Source organism: Phocoena phocoena, chromosome 19, assembly GCF_963924675.1.
Source record: "Phocoena phocoena chromosome 19, mPhoPho1.1, whole genome shotgun sequence".
NCBI lineage: Eukaryota > Metazoa > Chordata > Mammalia > Artiodactyla > Phocoenidae > Phocoena > Phocoena phocoena.
Window position 1 is genome coordinate 976,446 of NC_089237.1, and position 21,605 is coordinate 998,050.

The 21,605-nt window shown below is 37.6% G+C and overlaps 1 protein-coding gene across 1 annotated transcript in view; it reads left to right on the forward strand.

The window, feature by feature from the left end:
* CEP112 (centrosomal protein 112) overlaps positions 1-21,605 on the forward strand; it is a 411,619-nt gene that overhangs the window by 16,919 nt on the left and 373,095 nt on the right. Inside the window, exons 4-5 of the mRNA XM_065897006.1 lie at positions 17,367-17,457; positions 20,120-20,197. Coding sequence (XP_065753078.1) covers positions 17,367-17,457; positions 20,120-20,197 — 169 coding nt within the window. The remainder of the gene's footprint in view (positions 1-17,366; positions 17,458-20,119; positions 20,198-21,605) is intronic.

Consider the following 21,605-nt stretch of genomic DNA (forward strand, 5'->3'; position numbering starts at 1 on the left):
TAAGGCTCAAGATCTGGGTATAATACTCCATGTCTCTTGGCTCCTCCCGCTAGGTTTTTGATTGCATCTTCTGAGTTATCCTTTCTTTTTCATGAAAAATAGTAAGTGTTTGCGTTTCGGTAGTTTGTGTTTGCAGGTGAGTAGTTTTCTTAGTCTGCTTCCTTCCAGAAGAATTTTGGGGGTCCAGTGGTCCCTTTTCATTTTGTACTCTGTCCCTTTCAGTCCAAGGACAGTGATTTTGCTGATATAATTTTCTCAAAACCTTTGTAGACCTCCTGTGAATCCTATGTGTGTTCACTCCATTAGACAAAAGCCACATATACTAATCTCTTTTTAGGTTGGGTTACTTCTCAGAAGATTGAAGGACAGTGTCCTTAAGTTTTTCAGAAGCCCTGTTGTTTGAGATGCACACCCTTAATCTTTTTAAAGGTCTTTATGTATGAATGTACTCTGATGTACCACCTTTGATCTTTTTTTTAAAAAAATAAATTTATTTATTTTATTTTTGGCTGCATTGGGTCTTCGTTGCTGCGTGAGGGCTTTCTCTAGTTGCGGCGAGCCGGGGCTACTCTTCGTTGCAGTGCACGGGCTTCTCGTTGTGGTGGCTTCTCTTGTTGTGGAGCACGGGCTTTAGGCGCACAGGCTTCAGTAGTTGTGGCTCGCGGGCTGTAGAGCGCAGGCTCAGTAGTTATGGTGCACGGGCTTGGTTGCTCCGTGGCATGTGGGATCTTCCTGGACCAGGGTTCGAACCCATGTCCCCTGCATTGGCAGGCTGATTCTTAACCACTGTGCCACCAGGGAAGCCCTGATCTTTTTGATCTTAACAAAAGGTTGTTGATTTGTACTGTTGGCTTAATCTCTAGGCAGTGCGCAAACTTAGCTTGGTGCCATTTCTCAATTGCTCATGTTTTGCCTCTGGAGAGATGGAGAATTTTTAAAACCATGAAGCCCCAGTTCCTTTTTCTTCAATTGTCCTTCACTTACTACTCTCCTCTTGCATCTTACTGTAAGCAGCAAGACATACTTTGCTTGGAAATCTACTTAGCTGTAGCACTCACCCAATTCATTAGGCACGTTTTCTATTTTTCATGTTATTGAAGATGATGGTGTGGCTTTCTACCACTGTATAAAAAGGATTTCTTACTTCCTTTTGAGCCCTTACTGGCAATGTCCTCAAATTCCAGATTTCTACTAACAGCCTGTTGAAGTCAATTTCGTGTTTCTCTGGCACACTACTGAAAATCCTTCTAGACTCTGACCACTACCTGGTTCAAGAGACACTTCTGAATTTTTAGGCAGCACCTCACTTCCATGTACCCAAATCATTATTAGTTATCTATTGCTGTGTAACAAATTATTCCAAATCTTAGATGCTTAAAGCAACAAACATTTATTTCATGAGCATAGCTGAGTTTTCTGGCTCAGGTTCTCTTATAAAGCTGAAATCAAAATATTGGCCGAGACTGTGGTCTCAGTTGAAGGTTTAACTGAGGGGATAATCCATTTCTGTTCTCACTTATGTGTTTAATAGGATTCAGTTATATGTGGGCTCTTGGTTTGGGGCCCTCAGTCTTCTATGGCTGTCATCCAGAGGCCTCATCCAGTTACTTGCTTCTGGACTTCTCTGTAGGACAGCCCACAATAAGGCAGCTGGCTTCCATCAGAAGAAGTAAGCAAGATGGAAGCCAGAGTCTTTTTTTTTTTTTTTTTTTTGCGGTACACGGGCCTCTCTTGTGGCCTCTCCCGTTGCGGAGCACAGGCTCCGGACGCGCAGGCTTAGCGGCCATGGCTCACGGACCCAGCCTCTCCGCGGCATGCGGGACCTTTCCGGACCAGGGCACGAACCCGTGTCCCCTGCATTGGCAGGTGGACTCTCAACCATTGTGCCACCAGGGAAGCCCAAAGCCAGAGTCTTTTCATAAGGTAGTTTTCGAAGTGATAATCCATCACTTTTGCCAGATTCTGGTTATTAGAAGTAAGTCACTAGGTTCAGTCCACACTCAAGAAAAGGGCATTACACAAGGGATTTTGGGATAACTGGGAGGCATATTAGATATTGCCTAGCACAGGGTTCCCCAACCCCCAGGCTATGGACCGGTAACGGTCCGCAGCCTGTTAGGAACCAGGCTGCACAGCAGGAGGTGAGCGGCGGGCAAGTGAGCAACCTTCATCTGCTGCTCCCCGTCGGTCACATTATCACCTGAACCATTCCCCTCCCACCCCCCATCTGTGGAAAAATTGCCCTCCACAAAACCAGTCCCTGGTGCCAAAAAGGTTGGGGACTGCTAGCCTAGCACATACCTCGAACAAGTACTAAAAATATAATAGGCATACAGCTAGAAAGAAATATAACTAGAGGGATTAAAATGGAATACAATGAAATAGTCAAAGAACACAGTCAAAGGAGGTAGGGGAGAAAGAACAGGAACAAAGAAAGATGGGACAAATGTAAAACCAATAGCAAAATGGCAGAGTAAATAGAACTGTATCAGTGATTACGTTAAATGTAAATGGACTCAACACTCTAATCTAAAGGCAGCGGTTGTTAGACTGGATCAGAAAGCACGAACAAACTGTATGTTGTCTGTAAGAGACATACATACAAGGACAAGTAAATTAAAACTAAAAGGATGTAAAGAGATGTGTAATGGGAACAACAAACATAAGAAAGCTGGAATGGCCATATTAAATATGAGATAAAATAGACTTTAAGACAAGGAGAATTACCAGAGATGAATAGAATCATTTTGTAATGATACAGGGGTCAATTCATAAGCATGACATAACAGTTATAAGTGTGTATGCATCAAATAATAGAGCTTCAAAAATACATGTAGCAAAGGAACCTCCATACTGTTCTTCATAGTGGGTGTATCAATTTACATTCCTACCAACAGTACAGGAGGGTTCCCTTTTCACCGCACCCTTTCCAGAATTTATTGTTTCTAGATTTTTTGATGATGGCCATTCTGACCAGTGTGAGGTGATACCTCATTGTAGTTTTGATTTGCATTTCTCTAATAATTAGTGATGTTGAGCATCTTTTCATGTGCCTTTTGGCCATCTGTATGTCTTCCTTGGTGAAATGTCTATTTAGGTCTTCCGCCCATTTTTTAACTGGATTGTTTGTTTTTTTTGATATTGAGCTCCATGAGCTGTTTGTATATTTTGGAGATTAATCCTTTGTCTGTTGTTTCATTTGCAAATATTTTCTCCCATTCTGAGGGTTGTCTTTTCATCTTGTTTATGGTTTCCTTTGCTGTGCAAAAGGTTTGAAGTTTTATTAGGTTCCATTTGTTTATTTTTATTTTTATTTCCGTTACTCTAGGAAGTGGGTCAAAAAAGATCTTGCTGTGGTTTATGTCAAAGAATGCTTTTCCTTTGTTTTACTCTAAGAGTTTATAGTATCTGGTCTTGTATTTAGGTCTTTAATCCATTTTGAGTTTATTTTTGTGTATGGTGTTAGGTACTGTTCTAATTTCATTCTTTTACATGTAGCTGTGCAGTTTTCCCAGAACCACTTATTGAAGACACTGTCTTTTCTCCATTATATGTTCTTGCCTCCTTTGTCGTAAATTAGGTGCCCATATGTGAGTGGGTTTATCTCTGGGCTTTCTATCCTGTTCCATTGATCTGTATTTCTGTTTTTGTGCTAGTACCATATGGTCTTGATTACTGTAGCTTTGTGGTATAGTCTGAAATTGGGGAGCCTGATTCCCCCAGCTCCATTAAAAATAGAACTATCATATGACCCAGCAATCCCACTACTGGGCAAATATCTTGAGAAAACCATAATTCAAAAAGAGACATGTACCACAGTGTTCACTGCAACACTATTTACAATAGCCAGGACATGGAAGCAACCTAAATGTCCATCGACAGATGAATGGATAAAGAAGATGTGGTACATATATATAATGGAATATTACTCAGCCATAAAAAGAAATGAAATTGAGTTATTTGTAGTGAGGTGGATGGACCTAGAGTCTGTCATACAGGGTGAAGTAAGTCAGAAAGAGACAAACAAATGCTGTATGGTAACACATATATATGGAATCTAAAAAAAAAATGGTACTGATGAACCAAGTGGCAGGGCAGGAATAAAGACATAGACATAGAGAATGAACATGAGGACACGGTGGGGGAGGGGAAAGCTGGGGCGAAGTAAGAGCAGCATCGACATATATACACTACCGAATGTAAAATAGATAGCTAGTGGGAAACAGCAGCATAGCACAGGGAGATCCGCTCGGTGCTTTGTGATGACCTAGAGGGGTGGGATAGGGAGGGTGGGAGGGAGATGCAAGAGGGAGGAGATATGGGGATATATGTACACATATGGCTGATTCACTTTGTTGTACAACAGAAACTAACACAGTATTGTGAAGCAATTATACTCCAATAAAGATCTGTTTAAAAAAAAAATACGGGTACCAAAAAGTAACAAGAGCTAAAGAGAGACATAGACAAATCTACAGCCATTGTTGCAGATTTTAACATCCCTTTCTTAGGAATTATGGAGCAACATGACCAAAGAATCAACAAGGATATAGAAGATTTGAACAATACTCTGAGCTACCTCAACCTAGTTGACATCTAAGAAATACCCCATCCAATAAGTGCAGATTACACATTCTTCAAGTGCACATGGTATGTTCATCGGGATAAGTCACGTCTGGGTCGTAAAAGAAATTCAGTTGGTCTCAAAGGATGGAAGTCACACGGAGCATGTTTTCTGATCTTATTGGAATTTAATAAGAAACAATTATAGTACATCCAGAAAAGCCGTCAAACGTTTATAAATTAAAAAAACTCACTTCTAAATAACCTATTTGTCACGAAAGAAATCACAAGGGTTTATAGACATTTTGAACCAAATGATAAAGAAAATACAACATATCAAAATTTATGAGATGCAGCTTAGAGGGCAATTTAGAATTTTTAATGCTTGTGTCAGAAAAGAAGAAAAATCCAAAATCAGTGGTCACAACTTCTCCCTTTGGAAGATGGAAGAATAAGAGCTGAGTGAATCCAATGTAAGCAGAATGAAGGAAATAAAATAGATAAGAGTGGAAATAAATGCAACAGGAAAACAATAAAGTCAATGGAGGCAAACGTTTTTTTTTTTAAAGTTAAATAAAATTGATAAATTCTAGTTAGACTCATGAAATAAAAAGAGAGAAATACACTGGTAAATATAAAAACCTGTAGAATGGTAATTCTGGTTTACAACTCCACTTTTTATTTTTTATAGGATTACAAAGGCAGTTGAATAAAATGATATCCAACTATATGCTACCTACAAGGGACAAGGGACTCACTTTAGATCTAAGGACACATCCAAGTTGAAAGTGAAAGGATGGAAAGATATTCCATGCAAATAGTAACCAAAAGAGGGCAGGAGTGGATTTGTATTATAAGAAATAGATTAAGTAATAACCTGTTACAAGAGACAAAGAATGAACTTATATAATGATGAAAGGGTCAATGAACCAGGAAGATATAACAGTTATAAACATACATGCACCAAACATCAGAAGTCTTAAATATATGAGTCAAACATCAACAGAATGGAGGGAGAAATAGCTCTACAATAGTGGTAAGAAAACTTCAGTACCACACATTCAGTGATGGTTAGAACAATCAGAAGATCATAAAGAAACAGAGGACTTGAACACTGCAGGCCAATTTGACCAAACCAATATATAGAGAACATTCCATCCAACAGCAGTAGAATACATTATTCTCAAGTGCACGTGGAATATTCTCCAGGATAAAACCATTTGATAGTCCACAAAACCAGTTTTAATATATTTTAAAAGATTGAAATCATACAGAGTATCTTTGCTGATCAAAGTGTAGGGAAACTAGGAATCAATAGTAAAACTGGAAAATTCATAAATATGTGGAAAATAACACACTCATAGTCAAGAAGTCAAAAGAAATCAAAAGGGAAATCAGAAAATATCTTGAGACAAATGAAAATGAAAACACAACATACCAAAACTTACGGGATGCAGTGAAAGCAGTGCTATGAGGGGAATTTATAGTTGTAAAATCTTACATTAAAAAAGAAAAATCTGACATCAACAACCTAAATTTACATCTTAAGGAACTAGGAAAAGAACAAACTCTGAAGCTAGCAGAAGAAAGGAAATAAAACAGAAAATGGGAAAACATTAGAGAAAATCATGGAAACCACTAGAAAAAAGACAACTGAAATCAGACATGAAAGAAGAGACATTGTAACTGATTTTACAGAAATAAAACATTATAAGTGAGTACAATGAGCAGTTGTAAACCAACACATTGGGTAGCCTAGATGAAGTGGATAATTTCCTAGAAACACAGTCTACCAAGACTGAATCATGAAGAAATAGAAAATCTATTTCTATTTCTAGAACAGACCTATAACTAGTAAGGAGATTGAAGCAATATTCAAAAACCTTCCAACAAAGAAAAGCCTAGGACCAGATAGCTTCACTGGTGAATCTGTCAAACATTTAAAGAATAGTTAACACCAATCCAAACTCTTAAACTCTTCCAAAATTGAGGAGGAGGGAATACTTCCAGATTCATGGTATGAGGCCAGCATTACTGTGATACCAAAGCCAGACAAAGACACTACAAGAAAACTACAAACCAATATTCCTGATGGAATGTTGATGAAAAAACCCTGAAAAAAATACTAGCAAACAATTCAACAGCACATTGAAAGGATTATACACCATGACAAAGTGGGATATATTCACGGAATGCAAGGAAAATTTGACAAATGAAACAATCATTATAGTACACCACATTAACAGAATGATGGAAAAGAAACACGTGATCATCTCAGTTGATGCAGAAAAAGCATGTGACAAAATTTAACACCCTTTCATGATAAAAATACTTGACAGACTATGAATAGACGGAAACTACCTCAAGAGAATAAAGGCCGTGTATGAAAAGCCCACAGCTAACAGCATACTTAAGAGTGAAAGCAAAAGTTTTACCTTTAAGAGCAGTAAAAGACAGGGATGCCCACTCTCATCACTTCTATTCAACATAGTACTGGAAGTCCTAACCAGAGCAATGAGGCAAGAAAAAGAAAGAAAAGTCATCGAAATTGAAAAGAGAAGAAAAATGATCTCTGTTCACAAATGATATGATCTTACATACAGAAAACTAAATATTCCACAAAAAACTATTAGAACTAATAAACGAATTCAATAAAGTAGCAGGATACAAAACCAACAAATAAAAATCAGTCACAATTTTATACAGTAACAGTGAACAATCTGAAAAGGAAATTAAGAAGACAGTTCCATTTACAACAGTGTCAAAAAGAATAGAATACTTAGGAATAAACTTAACCAAGGACTTGTACACTAAAAACACTACAAAATATTGAGAGGAATTTAAAAAGACACCAGTAAATGGAAAGACAGGAGTTCATGGATTGGAAGACTTAATATTATTAAGATGTACAATACAACCCAAAGTGATATATTGAATAATATTGGGTTGGGTAACATGGGAAACCCGAATGAACGTTTTGGCCAACCCAATACGATCCCTATCAAAATTCCAGTGGCTTTTTTTTTCTTTTCAGAAAAGGAAAAATACTTCCTAAAAGTCATGGAATCTCAAGTGACACTGAATAGCTAAAACAGTCTTGGAAAAGAAAAGCAAAACTGGAATTCTAACATTTTCTAATTTCAAAACTTCCTACAATCCACAGTAATCTAAACAGTGTCGTGCTATCCTCAAAGGATAGAGTGAGCTTTCTGCATCAGTGTGCAGTTTTGATCTTACCTCCCTTCTAGTAGCTAGCACCTCATAATAGAGATTAGAGGTGTGGAAAGAAGAAGAGGTAAAAAGTGGCTATAAAATTGCTAGAGTTGAAAAAAAAACATCAGAAATGTTACAACCATGTAAATATTTTGGATATAGCAAGGATAGATTTCCCAACCCAGGTATAGTAGTCTTCCTGTTTCTGGGAAACAAGGCTATTTTGCAGGACGGTCAATGCTGATGCTAGTCTAAGATACATGAAGGAAAGAGAGAACTGTACACAACCCTACAGTTCACTTTCACGTTTGGTGTTTGTGCTGGGAAACGTGGGAAGCTAGATCTGTTGCCAGTTTTATTTACCTTTTGTAATGAACATATTTTTTTTTGCATTTTAAATAAAAAATAACTAGCAGTTTTTGAATTAAATAAGTTTCTTGCTTGGCTACACTGAGATGCTAAATTCACTTGGAGAGAGCACCAAAAAAATATATATAAGTCCACACACCTTTGGAGATTCTAGATGTTCTTTGTACTCGGTATTTGTTGAAGCAAAGAGGAAATGTACCCAAACCAACCTCTATACAAAGGACAGACAGCACTGTAAATGTGAGTGTGCCTGTTAACACATAATACATTGACCAAATTTGGTAAGTGAGGCACCACAATTTGTCAGTGTTAATGATATAGAGGCCACGGTACTTAGGTACCTGTATGTAGCAATCAATAAAGCGTTTTTTTTTTCTCCTTATGACTTCGTGTTTTATGAAGATGATGCAAAGACTGTTGGGAATGATCTTTAACAAACTATAGAAGGGGTGTCGTCTGCTCTGATATCAGTCTGTGGTTCCTATTCACAAAGCTCCTTGAGGAGAGAGACTGTCTTGCTCACAATTATATTCCTAAGGCCTGTCACTGTACCATGGAGCACAGTTAATAACTCAGTTATTTGTTGAATGAATATGAATGAATGAACAAATTAAGGATTGGATAAATTAATAAAAAAGTCTGGTACTGGCATAAAGACAGACATATAGACTAATAGATTAGAATAGCGAGCCCAGAGATAAGCCCTTGCATATATGGTCAAATGATTTTTGATAAGGGTGCCAAGACCATTCAATAGGAAAAGGACAGTCTTTTCAACAAATGGTGTGGCAAAACTGGATATTCACATGCAAAAGAATGAAGTTGGACTCTTACTTTTTACTATATATAAAAATTAAGGGGGCTTCCCTGGTGGCTCGGTGGTTGAGAGTCCGCCTGCCGATGCAGGGGATGCGGGTTCGTGCCCCGGTCCGGGAAGATCCCACATGCCGCGGAGCGGCTGGGCCTGTGAGCCATGGCCGCTGAGCCTGCGCGTCTGGAGCCTGTGCTCTGCAACGGGAGAGGCCACAACGGTGAGAGGCCCGCGTAACGCAAAAACAAAAACAAAAACAAAAACAAACAAAAAAATTAACACAAAATGGATCAAATACCTAAAGGTAAATATCGGGGGAAAGCTTCATGACGATGGATTTGGCATTGATTTATTGGATATGATACCAAAAGCACAAGCAACAACCAAAAAAAGCTCTAGATAAATTGGACCATGTCAAAATTTAAAACTTCTGTGCATCAAAGGACGCAATCAGCAGAGTGAAAAGGCAACCCGTGGAATGGGAGAAAATATTTGCGAATCACCTACCTGAAAAAGGGTTAATATCCAGAGTATGTGAAGAACCCCACAATTCAACAACAACAAAAACAAACAACCTGATTAAAAAGTGGGCAAAGGACTTGAATAGACATTTCTCCAAAAAATTGATCAGTAATCATTCTGGAAATGCAAGTCAAAACCATAATGAGATGCCATCTATTAGGATGGCTACTATAAAACAAACAAAACAAGTGTTTGGCAAGGATGTGGAGAAGTTGGACCCCTCTGTGCTGTTGGTGGGAATGTAAAATAGTGTAGCTGTGGTTGAACACCGTCAGCAGCTCATCAAAAAAATTAAAAATACAATTACCATATCATACAGAAATCCCACTTCCATGTATATATCCAAAATAATTGAAAACAGGGACCCAAACAGATACTTGTATAGCCTTGTACATAGCATCATTATTTTCAGTAGCCAAAAGATGGAAGCATCCCAAGTATCCATCAATGGATGAATGCATAAAAATGTGGCATATAATACAATGGAATATTCTTGAGCCTTAAAAAGGAAGGAAATTCTGACACATGTTACAACGTGGGTGAACCTTGAAGATATGCTAAGGCAGATAAGCCAGTCACAAAATGAAAAATACTGTATGATTCCACTTACATGAAGTATAAATTCTTAGAAGCAGAAAGTAGAATGGTGTTTGCCGGGGCTGAGGGGAGAGGAGAAAGGGAAGGTATTGTTTAATAGGTAAGGTGTTTCCGTCTTGGGAAGATGGAACAATTCTAGAGGTGGATGGTGATGGTGGTTGCACAGCACTGTGATTGTACTTCCAGCCACTGAACTGACACTTAAGAGTGGTTACGATGGTAAACTTTATGTTCCATGCATTTTGCCACAGTTAAAAATTTAAAAATGGGAGAGAAAACACAAATTCGCAACGTCAGGAATGAATGAAAGAGGAGGCTCCACACAGATCTTACAGACATTCAGAATATGACGAGGTGGGAATTCCCTCGTGTTCCAGTGGTTATGACTCCTCACTTTCACTGCTAGAGGCCTGGGTTCGACCCCTGGTCAGGGAAGTAAGATCCTGCAACCACGTGGCATGGCCAAAAAAATAAATAAGTATAATGAGGCTACAATGTGTAGCAGTGAAAATTTGGATGAAATAGAAGAATTCCTTAAAAGACAAGAAGAAATGGGGAATCTGAGTATCCCTATAGTTAACCAAAGAAGTTTATTTTATAATTAACTACCTTCCTATAAAGAAATCTGTAAGCCCAGATGGTTTCCTTGGTGAATTCTATCAGGCTTTTATGGAAGAAATGATATCATCTTACATGAATTTTTTTCAGGAAATAGAGAAGAGGGAATGCTTCCCAACTCACTTTGTTAAGTCTGTATTCCTTTGTTTTCAAAAGAAGACAGACATGCCCACAATGTAAAACTACATACTAATATTCCTGCATGAATATAGATTTAAAAATTCTTAATTAGCATATTGTATCCAGAAAATATACAAAGGGTATTATATCATGAATAGATGGTGCTCCTTGCATATAGAGAAAATATTCTAAATACATATATCTGATAAATGATTTGTGTCTAGAGTATGTGCAACTCAAGGAAAAGTAGACAACAACCCAATTAATGTGCAAAAGATTTTACAGACACTTCACAAAATGTATATATAAATAAATGGCTAATGTACACACATGAAAAGATGGACAACATCATCCTTTATCAGGGAAATGAAAATTATAAAGCACAATGTGATACCACTATACACCCATTAGAATGGCTAAAATGATAAAGACAGAAAACCAAGTATGGTGACAATGAGATGAAACTGGAAGTCTCGTACAGCATTAATGGGAATATAAAGTGCCCCCACCACTTTGGAAAACAGTTTACTAATTTCTTACAAAGTTTTAGATAATTTACCATATGACCTCACAATTCTATTCCTACATGTCAAGAGAAATGAAAATGTATGTCCACATAAATTCTGGAATGTCCATAGCAGCTTTATTCATAGTAGCCAAATGTGGAGACAAGTGTCCATCAGTACATGAATCAAAAAGGAAATTAAGGTTCATGCATATAATGGAATACTTCTAATCAATAAAAAGAAATGAACTTTGATACATGCAACAACATGGCTAAATCTCTCTACCTTAGTGAGAGGAGCCAGACATAAAAAGTGCATTCTGTTTGATTCCATATATAAGAGATTCTGCAAAATGCAGGTTGCCTGGGTTTGTGGGAGGGAGTAGATTGATTGCCAAGGAGGCCAAGAGAACTTCTGGATGTGATGGAAAGAATCTGTATCTTCATTGTACTGGTTACACAGGTAATATACATTTGTCAGAACTCTACATTTTAAATGGGTATGGCTTTACAGTACATAAATTATACTTCAGTAAACCTAATAAAAGTCATATCTAGGTGTAGGTGAGACTTTCCTGGTGTGGCTTCTTCCATTGTAAACACCTGTGAACTAAAGTTGTAAGTTACCTCCCCCCCACCCCCCAGTGGTGAGAGAGGGACTGGAGAATTCCCATTTAAAAAACAGGGAAAATGGGAGACAAAAACCAATGACAGTTCTATAGAAATTCTGAAATCTAGCAGGTGCTGATTGCCAGTTTCTTGATTAGGGCTTAGTGCTGCTTCCTGGAAGTGTTCTTCATGGTTCTCTGCTCTGTCTTTTGGGTTCTTGACTTTTCATTCTGAATTATCTTTTTTTTCTTTTTCTTTTTAACAGAAGCAATGATTTGTTTTAAGCTGAGTAGTTTTCTCAGGCTGCCTCCTGTTTATAGGAATTTGGGGAACCAAATGCCTCTTTTCACTTTTTTTTTTTAATTTTTAAAAATTATTTTTGGTTGCATTGGGTCTTCATTGCTGCGTGCGGGCTTTCTCTAGTTGTGGCGAGCAGGGGTTACTCTTCATTGCGGTGCGCGGGCTTCTCACTGCAGTGGCTTCTCTTGTTGCGGAGCACGGGCTGTAGGGCATGTGGGCTTCAGTAGTTGTAGCACGAGGGCTCAGTAGTTGTGGCGCATGGGCTTAGTTGCTCCGTGGCATGTGGGATCTTCCCGGACCAGGGATCAAACCCGTGTCCCCTGCATTGGCAGGCGGATTCTTAACCACTGCGCCCCCTCTTTTCACTTTGAACTCTGTCCTTTCATACGACGAGTCTAGTTCCTTGGCTTTGAGGCCATGTCTGTGTTCCTTGCCTTTCCAGGGCACAAAGCTTCTTATAAGCCAGAGCTTTCCAAAGTGGTCACCAGCACTGATTTTCAGCTTCTTCTCAAGAACAAGGAACTCCATCCCTGCTTCTGGTTTCTTGATGAGTTTGACTTTGTCCTTCTACTTAGAGGAACTTTGATTCTCTCCTACTTGTCCAGAGTCATACTTCCTGCTCTTTCTAGCTGTCTCTGAAACCAGAGCCTGGCAGACCTTCAGTTCCTGTCCTTTTTATGACGTTACATTTTTAAAAATTAAAGTATAGTTGATTTACGATATTATATTAGTTTCAGGCATACTACTAGTGATCCGGTATTTTTATAGATTATATTCCATTTAAAGTTATTATAAAATATTGGCTATATTCCCTGTGCTGTACAATATATCCTTGTATCTTATTTATTTTATACGTAGTGGTTTGTACCTCTTAATCCCCTCCTCCTACCTTGTCCCTCCCGCCACCCCTCTTGCTACTGGTAACAATTAGCTTGTGAGTCTGTTTTGTTATATTTGTTTGCTTTGTTTTTCAGATTTCACACATAAATGATAACATTCAGTGTTTGCCTTTCTGTGTCTAACTTATTTCATTCAGCATAATACATTTTAGGTCTATCCTTGTTGTTGCAAAGGGCAAAATTTTATTCCTTTTTATGGCTGAGTAGTATTCCATTGTATATATGTACCACACCTTCATCCATTCATCTGTTGCTGGACATCTAGGTTGCTTCCATGTCTTGGCTATTGTAAATAGTGCTGCTGTGAACATTGGGGTGCATGTATCTTTTTGAATTAGTGTTTTCATTTTCTTTGCATATATACCCAGGAGTGGAATTGCTGGATCATATGGTAGTTCTATTTTTAGTGTTTTGAGGACGATCCTTACTGTTTTCCATAGTGGCTCCACCAATTTACATACCCACTGACAGGGTGCTAGGTTTTCCTTTTTTCCACATCCTCACCAACATTTATTTGTGGTCTTTTTGACAATAGCATGGCATTACATTTTTTGGGGTTTTTTGGGCATTGCATTTTTGTCCGAGCTAAAAGAGATGTTCTAGGTTATTCCTTTAGGTTTTTCTCCAATGCAGTCTTGACTGGCATTGTCACTACTATTTCTTTAATTATTATTTTCCCAGTTTCTGTTTTATTTATGCCTTCTGGAATTCATATTATTTTGGTATGAGAGATTTTGAATTTATCTTCCTTATCTGTTGCATTTTTATTTATTATATTCATCCCTTAAATTTTTTGTGTGTTCTCAGAATATTTCTTGAAGTAGTTTTCTAATTCACTGATTTGATTTTATGCTATATTTTATCTGCCATTCTCTTCTTACATTGTGGTTTTAAAATTTGGTAATGATGTTTTTCATTTTTAAGCACATTTTTATGATCACAGATTGTTTATTTCCTTTTTATATCTGAAATGTCTACTTGAATCACATTGAGGACACAAATTAAAAAGACATTTTAGAAATTTTCCATATGTATAAGTTTCTTTTGCAGGAAGAAATTCAGTCAGTCTTTGTTTAGGCTTTTAAAGCTTATTATATGTCTCATTACTTATCTCTTTATTTTTATAGTGACAAGTCTATGTTTCTGTAGTATTTGGAATCAGCAAAGATGCTGGGAGAATGTTTCTGGATTGTCGTTGAAATATTTTAGCATTAGGAAAAAGTGAAAGGGAAAAACTTACATTTCCTCTAGTTTTACTCTTCCAGAGGAGGAAGGAGGCACTTGCACGTCAGGGAATCTTACTCATACTCCGAGACCCTGCTTTCTGGGCTAGCTTGGCACCCACACGTGAATGAGCCACAGTCCCTCCTCCTCATTGGCACAAGCTCCGTAGTCCTGACCTCGCTGTAATCGTGTCCCCCGTACCAACGGTAGGCTGTCTTCATAAGCACCATGACTTGCTATTTATTCTCTGTGGCAGGCAGCACCTGCTGTTCTTCCTAAAGGATAACACAGGGTTAAGCTTTGCCCCCTGCCCTCTGTCTCCCTGTTCACCCTGACCTCCAGCCCCATCACTGTGAATGTGGGCTGTCTTTGTGCCTCCTTAGAGTTCCAGTTAATTGTGTTTCCAGCTGGAGTCATTATCAGTGGCAAGAGATGAAACTTCTGTGCTTAATGCCCCATGCTTCTTGTGCCAGCTGGATCTTAGCAATGATGCTGACCTCCTTCTTTAGTTGGCTCAACTGCCTTCACAAGAAGCTGACTTCAGCAATGCCTCTGCTTTACTTGGCCTGCACTGGAGCATGTTTCAGGGGAAATAGAATGAATTTAGTTTGGGGCATGTTGAATTGGAGGTAGGGCTATTCAGTTTGTATTTGCAATGGGGTTGGAGGCCAAGAGAGCAGTTTGGGCTGGAGATGTAGATTGGTAATCAGAGCTTCTCCTTATTATTTGAAAAACTAATAGTATATTGGATTGACCAGGGAAAGCACATAAAAGGAAAATAAATATGGTTAGACACAGAACCCCAGGGATTATAGCATGTATGAGATGGGCAGAGAAAGAAAAGCTGGTGAAAAAGCTGTGAAGGAGATTTCTAAAGGACCAGATAGGAACCGGGAAAGAATGGTTCTGTGGAGCCAATAAATGTGGCATCTTTAAAGCACCACCCCTAACGTTTTAGTGAGAGCAGCCAGGGTAAGAACAGATCGCGGGTCATTTGCGTGAGCACCTAGGAGATCAATGCTGACTTTACTTAACAGCACTTTCAGGATGAGTGGAAGTCAGATTGTAGTTGATTGGAGAGGACATGGTAGGATAGGACATAGATTCAATAACTTATTTTGAAAATTTACTAAGAAGGGAAAGAGGTAGGATCGTTACAGAAGACAGCTACATGTGACTTAAAAGGATGTGTTGTTTTATGTATGCACCCTGTGTAATAAATAGATAAATGTTTCAGTCCTCTTTTTTATTAATATTTTCTATGAGAAGAATTACTTTTAATATTTAAGCATTTTTCAATTTTTAAGTATCGCTCTTTTTATGATTGTTTAATCTATTCTTAAAGAAGAACAGGCCACTACTTAGTATGGTATATCAGGGTGTCTCTTCCCACATACTAAGTTTTAAATGCTTTATATCAGCTCAAGCACACTGGCTGATGAGATTATTCTCAAAATATTACTTTATCTCATTTATTTTTAAGTATTTGGATATCTGGACTACTGAGTAGGGGTATAAAAAAAATCCACAGCTCTCTTTAAAACAATTTTTTCAGACATTCTCAGTTACTTAGTAACTAGTCTAAGGAATGTTATTCTGTCAGTGTTAACTACCAAAAAACACATTAATTTTAATCTTGTCTTTTTGAACTACTGTTCTGTCTTTTGAGAATACTTAGTATGACCCACAACTTGTGAAGGAAATCCTGATATGGCTAGTGGTTGAAAGTCAGTGGCTTTAATTCATTAAATAATGGTTAGTTTTCATTTTGTGTCTCTTGAAGTAACCATTCAGAGAATAGATATTTGTAATCATGGAACTTCCATTGAAGTAGCTCGAATAGAAATATATGGGAGAGAAGTGGACATGAAGGGAAGTCAAATATTTTCTTAGGAAACTAGATTCCCTAGGAAAATGGATAAAGTAATTTATCCATTATCCCTGGTAATATAAAAATATGGCAGTACAGGAAGATGATTGCACCAGGTGCCATCCACATAATCCAGTTAAAGAGTTAACAATATCGCATCGTATGTGTCTACCACTTCTGCGCTGTCCATTTCTCTGTTAATGGATACTTGGGTTGTTTCCATATCTTCAGCATAGTGCCTAGTTAACAATGTAGTATTGTGCTCTTCAAAATTTGTTAAAAGGATAGACCTCATATTAAGTGTTCTTACAACAAAACAAAAACAAAGGGTCACAGGGAAACTCTGGGAAGTACTGGATATGTCTGTTACCTTGATTGTGGTGATGGTATCACAGGTGTTTGCGTATGTTCAAATTCATCAAATTGCACACAATAAATATGTTCAGTTCTTTGTATGTCAATTATACCTCAATAGAGCTCTTTTTTAAAAAAGAAAAAATATATGGGAGACTCTAGGCTAAAGTAGAATATTGAGAAGGGCACTTTTTTGTACTATATTTTATATTGGAGAAAAATCTTTTTGTTCTAATTCATCTGGAAGCTTAAACTATTTTCCTGTTTATGCTCTACTTATGTTTTACCTAAATTAACATGGCATATTTTTAAATTTAGGACTTTGATTTATCTGTGGTTTCTGAGATGGCTTCAAATTAATTCAGACTTTCAGCTATGTGAAAGTTTTGTTATTTTATATATTTTAAGACTTCATCATGATGTGAAACATGAATCCAACAAAACTTGCTAACCTTTTAAAACAATTATCTTCTCTGAGAATGCATGCTTCAATTTTTCTCTTCCTACACGTAGGAAAATGGGAAATACATGTGGTTTATTATAGTCCCACTTAACAATAGCATTTGTTGGTAAGCAAGCATGTGGCATTTAGGTGACATTTTACTTATAGTTTAATAAATACAAGTGGTTATTATTCGTATTTCTTTTTTCTTTGCTATTGAAACGTCATTGTTAATATAAACAGTCATCTCATTTCCAAAAGGAAAAAAATATTGTAATCCTAGATTTGAATACCACTGTGTCCTCTGAATTCCCCGAATTCTGACTGTGACTGTTTTGGTCTCTTAATAGGGAACAATGCATTGCAAAGCTCCAAACCAGATCACAGTCTATGAGTCCAACCTACAGAGATGATGGACAGATTATTACCCCAAGGAGTCATGTAAGATCAGATTCTACTTTTGTTTTTTTGTTTGTTTGCTTCTTGTTTTCAAATATCTCCACGTAGGGCTTTCCTGGTGGTGCAGTGGTTGGGAGTCCGCCTGCTGATGCAGGGGACATGGGTTTGTGCCCTGGTCCAGGAGGATCCCACAGGCCGCGGAGCGGCTGGGCCCGTGAGCCATGGCCGCTGAGCCTGCGTGTCCAGAGCCTGTGCTCCGCGACGGGAGAGACCAGTGAGAGGCCTGTGTACCGCAAAAAAACAAAACAAAACAAAAACTCCACATATTTTTAGTTTCATATTGTTAAATTCCAACGATTACTTACAAACAATAAAGTCTGAAGGTTTTGGTGAATATCCTGGTTTCAAAGAAAGTGGTGTATTTGGTATGTTCCATAGCGTTCCTTCTGCTTTCTCAAAGACTCTGAGGCATCGTGTTAATCAGTCTATCATTTTTCCTGTGCATTGAAGAATAACTTTGAAAAGGTTTTGTTTTTTAGTTACTTTTCCCCTTTTACTCAGTATATGTCTAAAAATGATTAGACACACAATGGTCATAAACTTAAGAAATTGGGATTAGTTTGTAGTGAAGTAGGGAACACTGCCTTCCTGATGAAGGTGAACTGTTCCTATCTTGAAATATGAATACTTCTCTTGCATGTAACTACTTAACATAGATTTGGTTTGACCATGGAGCTAATGAGCATTCCAGTCAGCTGGATAAAGAGAAGGATTCTGCCTGCTTCCTACAGCATAACTCAGCTTGTCTTGGGTGATGAGACTTTTAGTTACAAGCAAGTCGAATGTGAAACATGACTGTTTTAGAACATTGGCTCTGAACATAACTCCTTCCATTTTCTCCAGTGATGAAGGGTTCCAGTTTGGAACTTTCATAAATATCTTAATATAAAGAGCAGCACATTTTAGATATTTGTGAATTTATTATCAATCATATTTACTCAAAATAAATAAGGGAGGTGCATTTTAAAAGACATTCTCATTCACACATACACACACAAACATTCAAAAAGCAAGGGACCAACAGTAGAGGCAATAATGAATTTTAATATAGTGTATATAATAAACCCAACATTTTGTTCAATAGAAATCTGGAGATTCAGTAAAATATGAAGAACATTTTTTTTCTTTTAAATTTTGAATTTTATTTTATTTATCTTTTTATACAGCAGGTTCTTATTAGTCATCAGTTTTATACACCTCAGTGTATACATGTCAATCCCAATTGCCCAATTCAGCACACCACCATCCCCACCCCACCGTGGCTTTCCCTCCTTGGTGTCCATATGTTTGTTCTCTGCATCTGTGTCTGAAGAACATTTTAATGTATTTTTCATCACTTCAGATAATTTAAATGACCATAGATAAATAGATTTATTTGTTAGTAGTGAGGTTTTCTAAAAGCATGAAAATGCTATACCAAGAAATTAAATTTAAATTTAAATAAAATAAAATATTTTGGCTGTACTGTAGGATGTACATTATTATTTTCCACAGACTTACTTTCTAAGTTTGTAGGGCTTTCAGGTCATTGTCCATTTCTGGGTACAGATCTTTGGCTGTCCTCAGTTAATTATAATTTTAATCTGGTTGGTAAGTTTGTAATATAATAAATTGTATGGGAGGGAAAAGAGCATGGAATTTTATTTTATTTTATTATAAATTTATTTATTTTTACTTATTTATTTTTGTGTGTTGTGTCTTTGTTGCTGCGCGCGGGCTTTCTCTAGTTGCGGTGAGCGGGGGCTACTCTTCGTTGTGGTGCGCAGGCTTCTCATTGCAGTGGCTTCTCTTGTTGCGGAGCACGGGCTCTAGGTGCACAGGCTCAGTAGTTGTGGCTCGCAGGCTCTAGAGCGCAGGCTCAGTAGTTGTGGCATACGGGCTTAGTTGCTCTGCGACATGTGGGATCTTCCCGGACCAGGGCTCGAACCTGTGTCACCTGCACTGGCAGGCAGATTCTTAACCACTGCACCACCAGGGAAGTCCCTTAATTTTTTTAAGAAGTAAAGAATTACTCTTTCATAATAAATAATTATGTTTTCATGATGTGAATCCAAAGCTTATTTCTCTTTATGTACAGTGTATGAATGAGAATTAATTTAAGAACAAAAAGCTTCTTGGACAGCAATACAAACTTCCCTGTTAACTAATTTTAATGAGAGTAAATAATCATTTTTTCAAGTGTTTCCCTACCCCCCTTTAAAGTTACTGTGGTATACCACAATTAAAACTTTTTGTGAAAGAACTTAAAGAGAAGGGTCTGGATTATTTTTTAAAGTATTCTTTTGATATTTTTTTTCTGAAATCTAGTTGCTGTGTGAATGTATTGTGAAGGCCTCTCATAGCCTTAAGCAGCTGTAATAAACAGTCATTACTTAGAATTGAGAACTAACTCAGTTGTAACATAATCCTTTCCTCTGAGGGTAGTATAGCATTACTAAAAAAGGCACACAAAACTCTTATTACTCTGAATGACATATATTTTGTCCTGTTTTCTCCCTCCCTTCCTCCTTCCCTCCCTCCCCTCTGCCCTTCTTTCCTTCCTTCTCTCACTCCCTTCTTTCCCTCCTTCCTTTCCACTTTTGTTTCTTCCCTCCATCCTGTCTTTTTTTTCATCCTGCTTTTCTTTTTCTCTTTTGTACTTTAGGAAATTCATTCGAGGAAATCTGCTGTTTCTTTGGATGACAGTGACATCGAAGCTCGCCTTAATAGTTGGAATCTTGGGGTAAAAAAGTATTTGTTTCATGTATGTATGTTGATGTGGCAGAATCATGTTGTATTTGGAAAACATCTTCACTAATTCTAAACAATGACTATTACTGGCTGTTAGACATTTAGTACTGTGTGAGCACTGGGAAGGACTTGGGGAACAGGAAAGAGAAATAACATTCCAAAGAAGCGTGAATGGTCCCTGCCCTTGACAAGCTGACTTTCTTGTTGGTGAAATAAGAGATATACACATGAAACAGTTAAATAAACTTTAAGATGGTGTATGATCAAACTATATAACCAAAGTGAGTTATCTAGAAAGTAGAATCCTGAGGCGGAGGAGAGAGTAGGAGGACTTGGAGAAGCAAGGTCAGCTGGGTTAGAAACATTCTCCAGGCGGCCTCAGGACGAGCTGTCACCGTGGATGGCGGTTCTCATGTTCAGAGGCCGGCTGTGAATGTTTCTGGGTGGGTAGGGAGGAGGGGGTAGGAACTAGAGGCAGAAAGAGGCATGAAGAAAGGTGTGGCCGTGACCGGGACTCAGTTATGGTTAGAGGGCAGTGCCGTCAGGTTGGGCTGCATTGGAGCTTTGAATACTAAACTGAGAAGTTTAGCTTTTAAATTTTAGGCAGTAGTGAGATTAATTTTTTTCCCCTCCACATTCCACTTTACATATATGCTGTTTAAATGCTTTCAGGAAGTGAAAAGGGGTTTGATCAATTTTTTTAATCCTACTTTATTATTATCAAAGTAATTTGTAACTTGAAAAATTTGAAAAACACATAAAGTCAGATGAATAAAATTTGTATTAACATTTTGTTAAATATATCTTTCCCTCATTTTTTTCTGTGTGTATTTATAAAATTAAGATTTAAACAAAATTGGGGTCATATTATAATTACTATTTTATTATGTGCTGTTTTAAATTTGGTATAAGTTAATAATAGTTCTATTAGCATGAATATTAATGGTAGCACTAATTTTTCTTTTGAGTAGATAGTTCATAACCTATTTAAACATTCTGACATTTTTGGGCATGTAGGTTGCTCCCAGTTTATTGCTAATATAAGTAATACTGCAATAAAATTCCATAAAAGAGTCCTTTTATACCTACTTGGTTGCTTTCTTAGGTTATGTTAGGTCTTGGTACATTGCCCTCCAGAAGGTGTATACCAATTTGTTCTCCAACCAGAAGTATATAGGACTGTCTATTTCTTACTTCTTCACTGACATCAGGTGTTGTTAGTTTTTTAAAAAAAACGTAAAACCCTTCCTACTAACAATGTTCTTTTTTTAAAATAAATTTATTTATTTATTTTTGGCTGTGTTGGGTCTTTGTTGCTGCGGGCGGGCTTTCTCTAGTTGCGGCAAGCGGGTCTACTCTTCATTGCGGTGCGCAGGCTTCTCATTGCAGTGGCTTCTCTT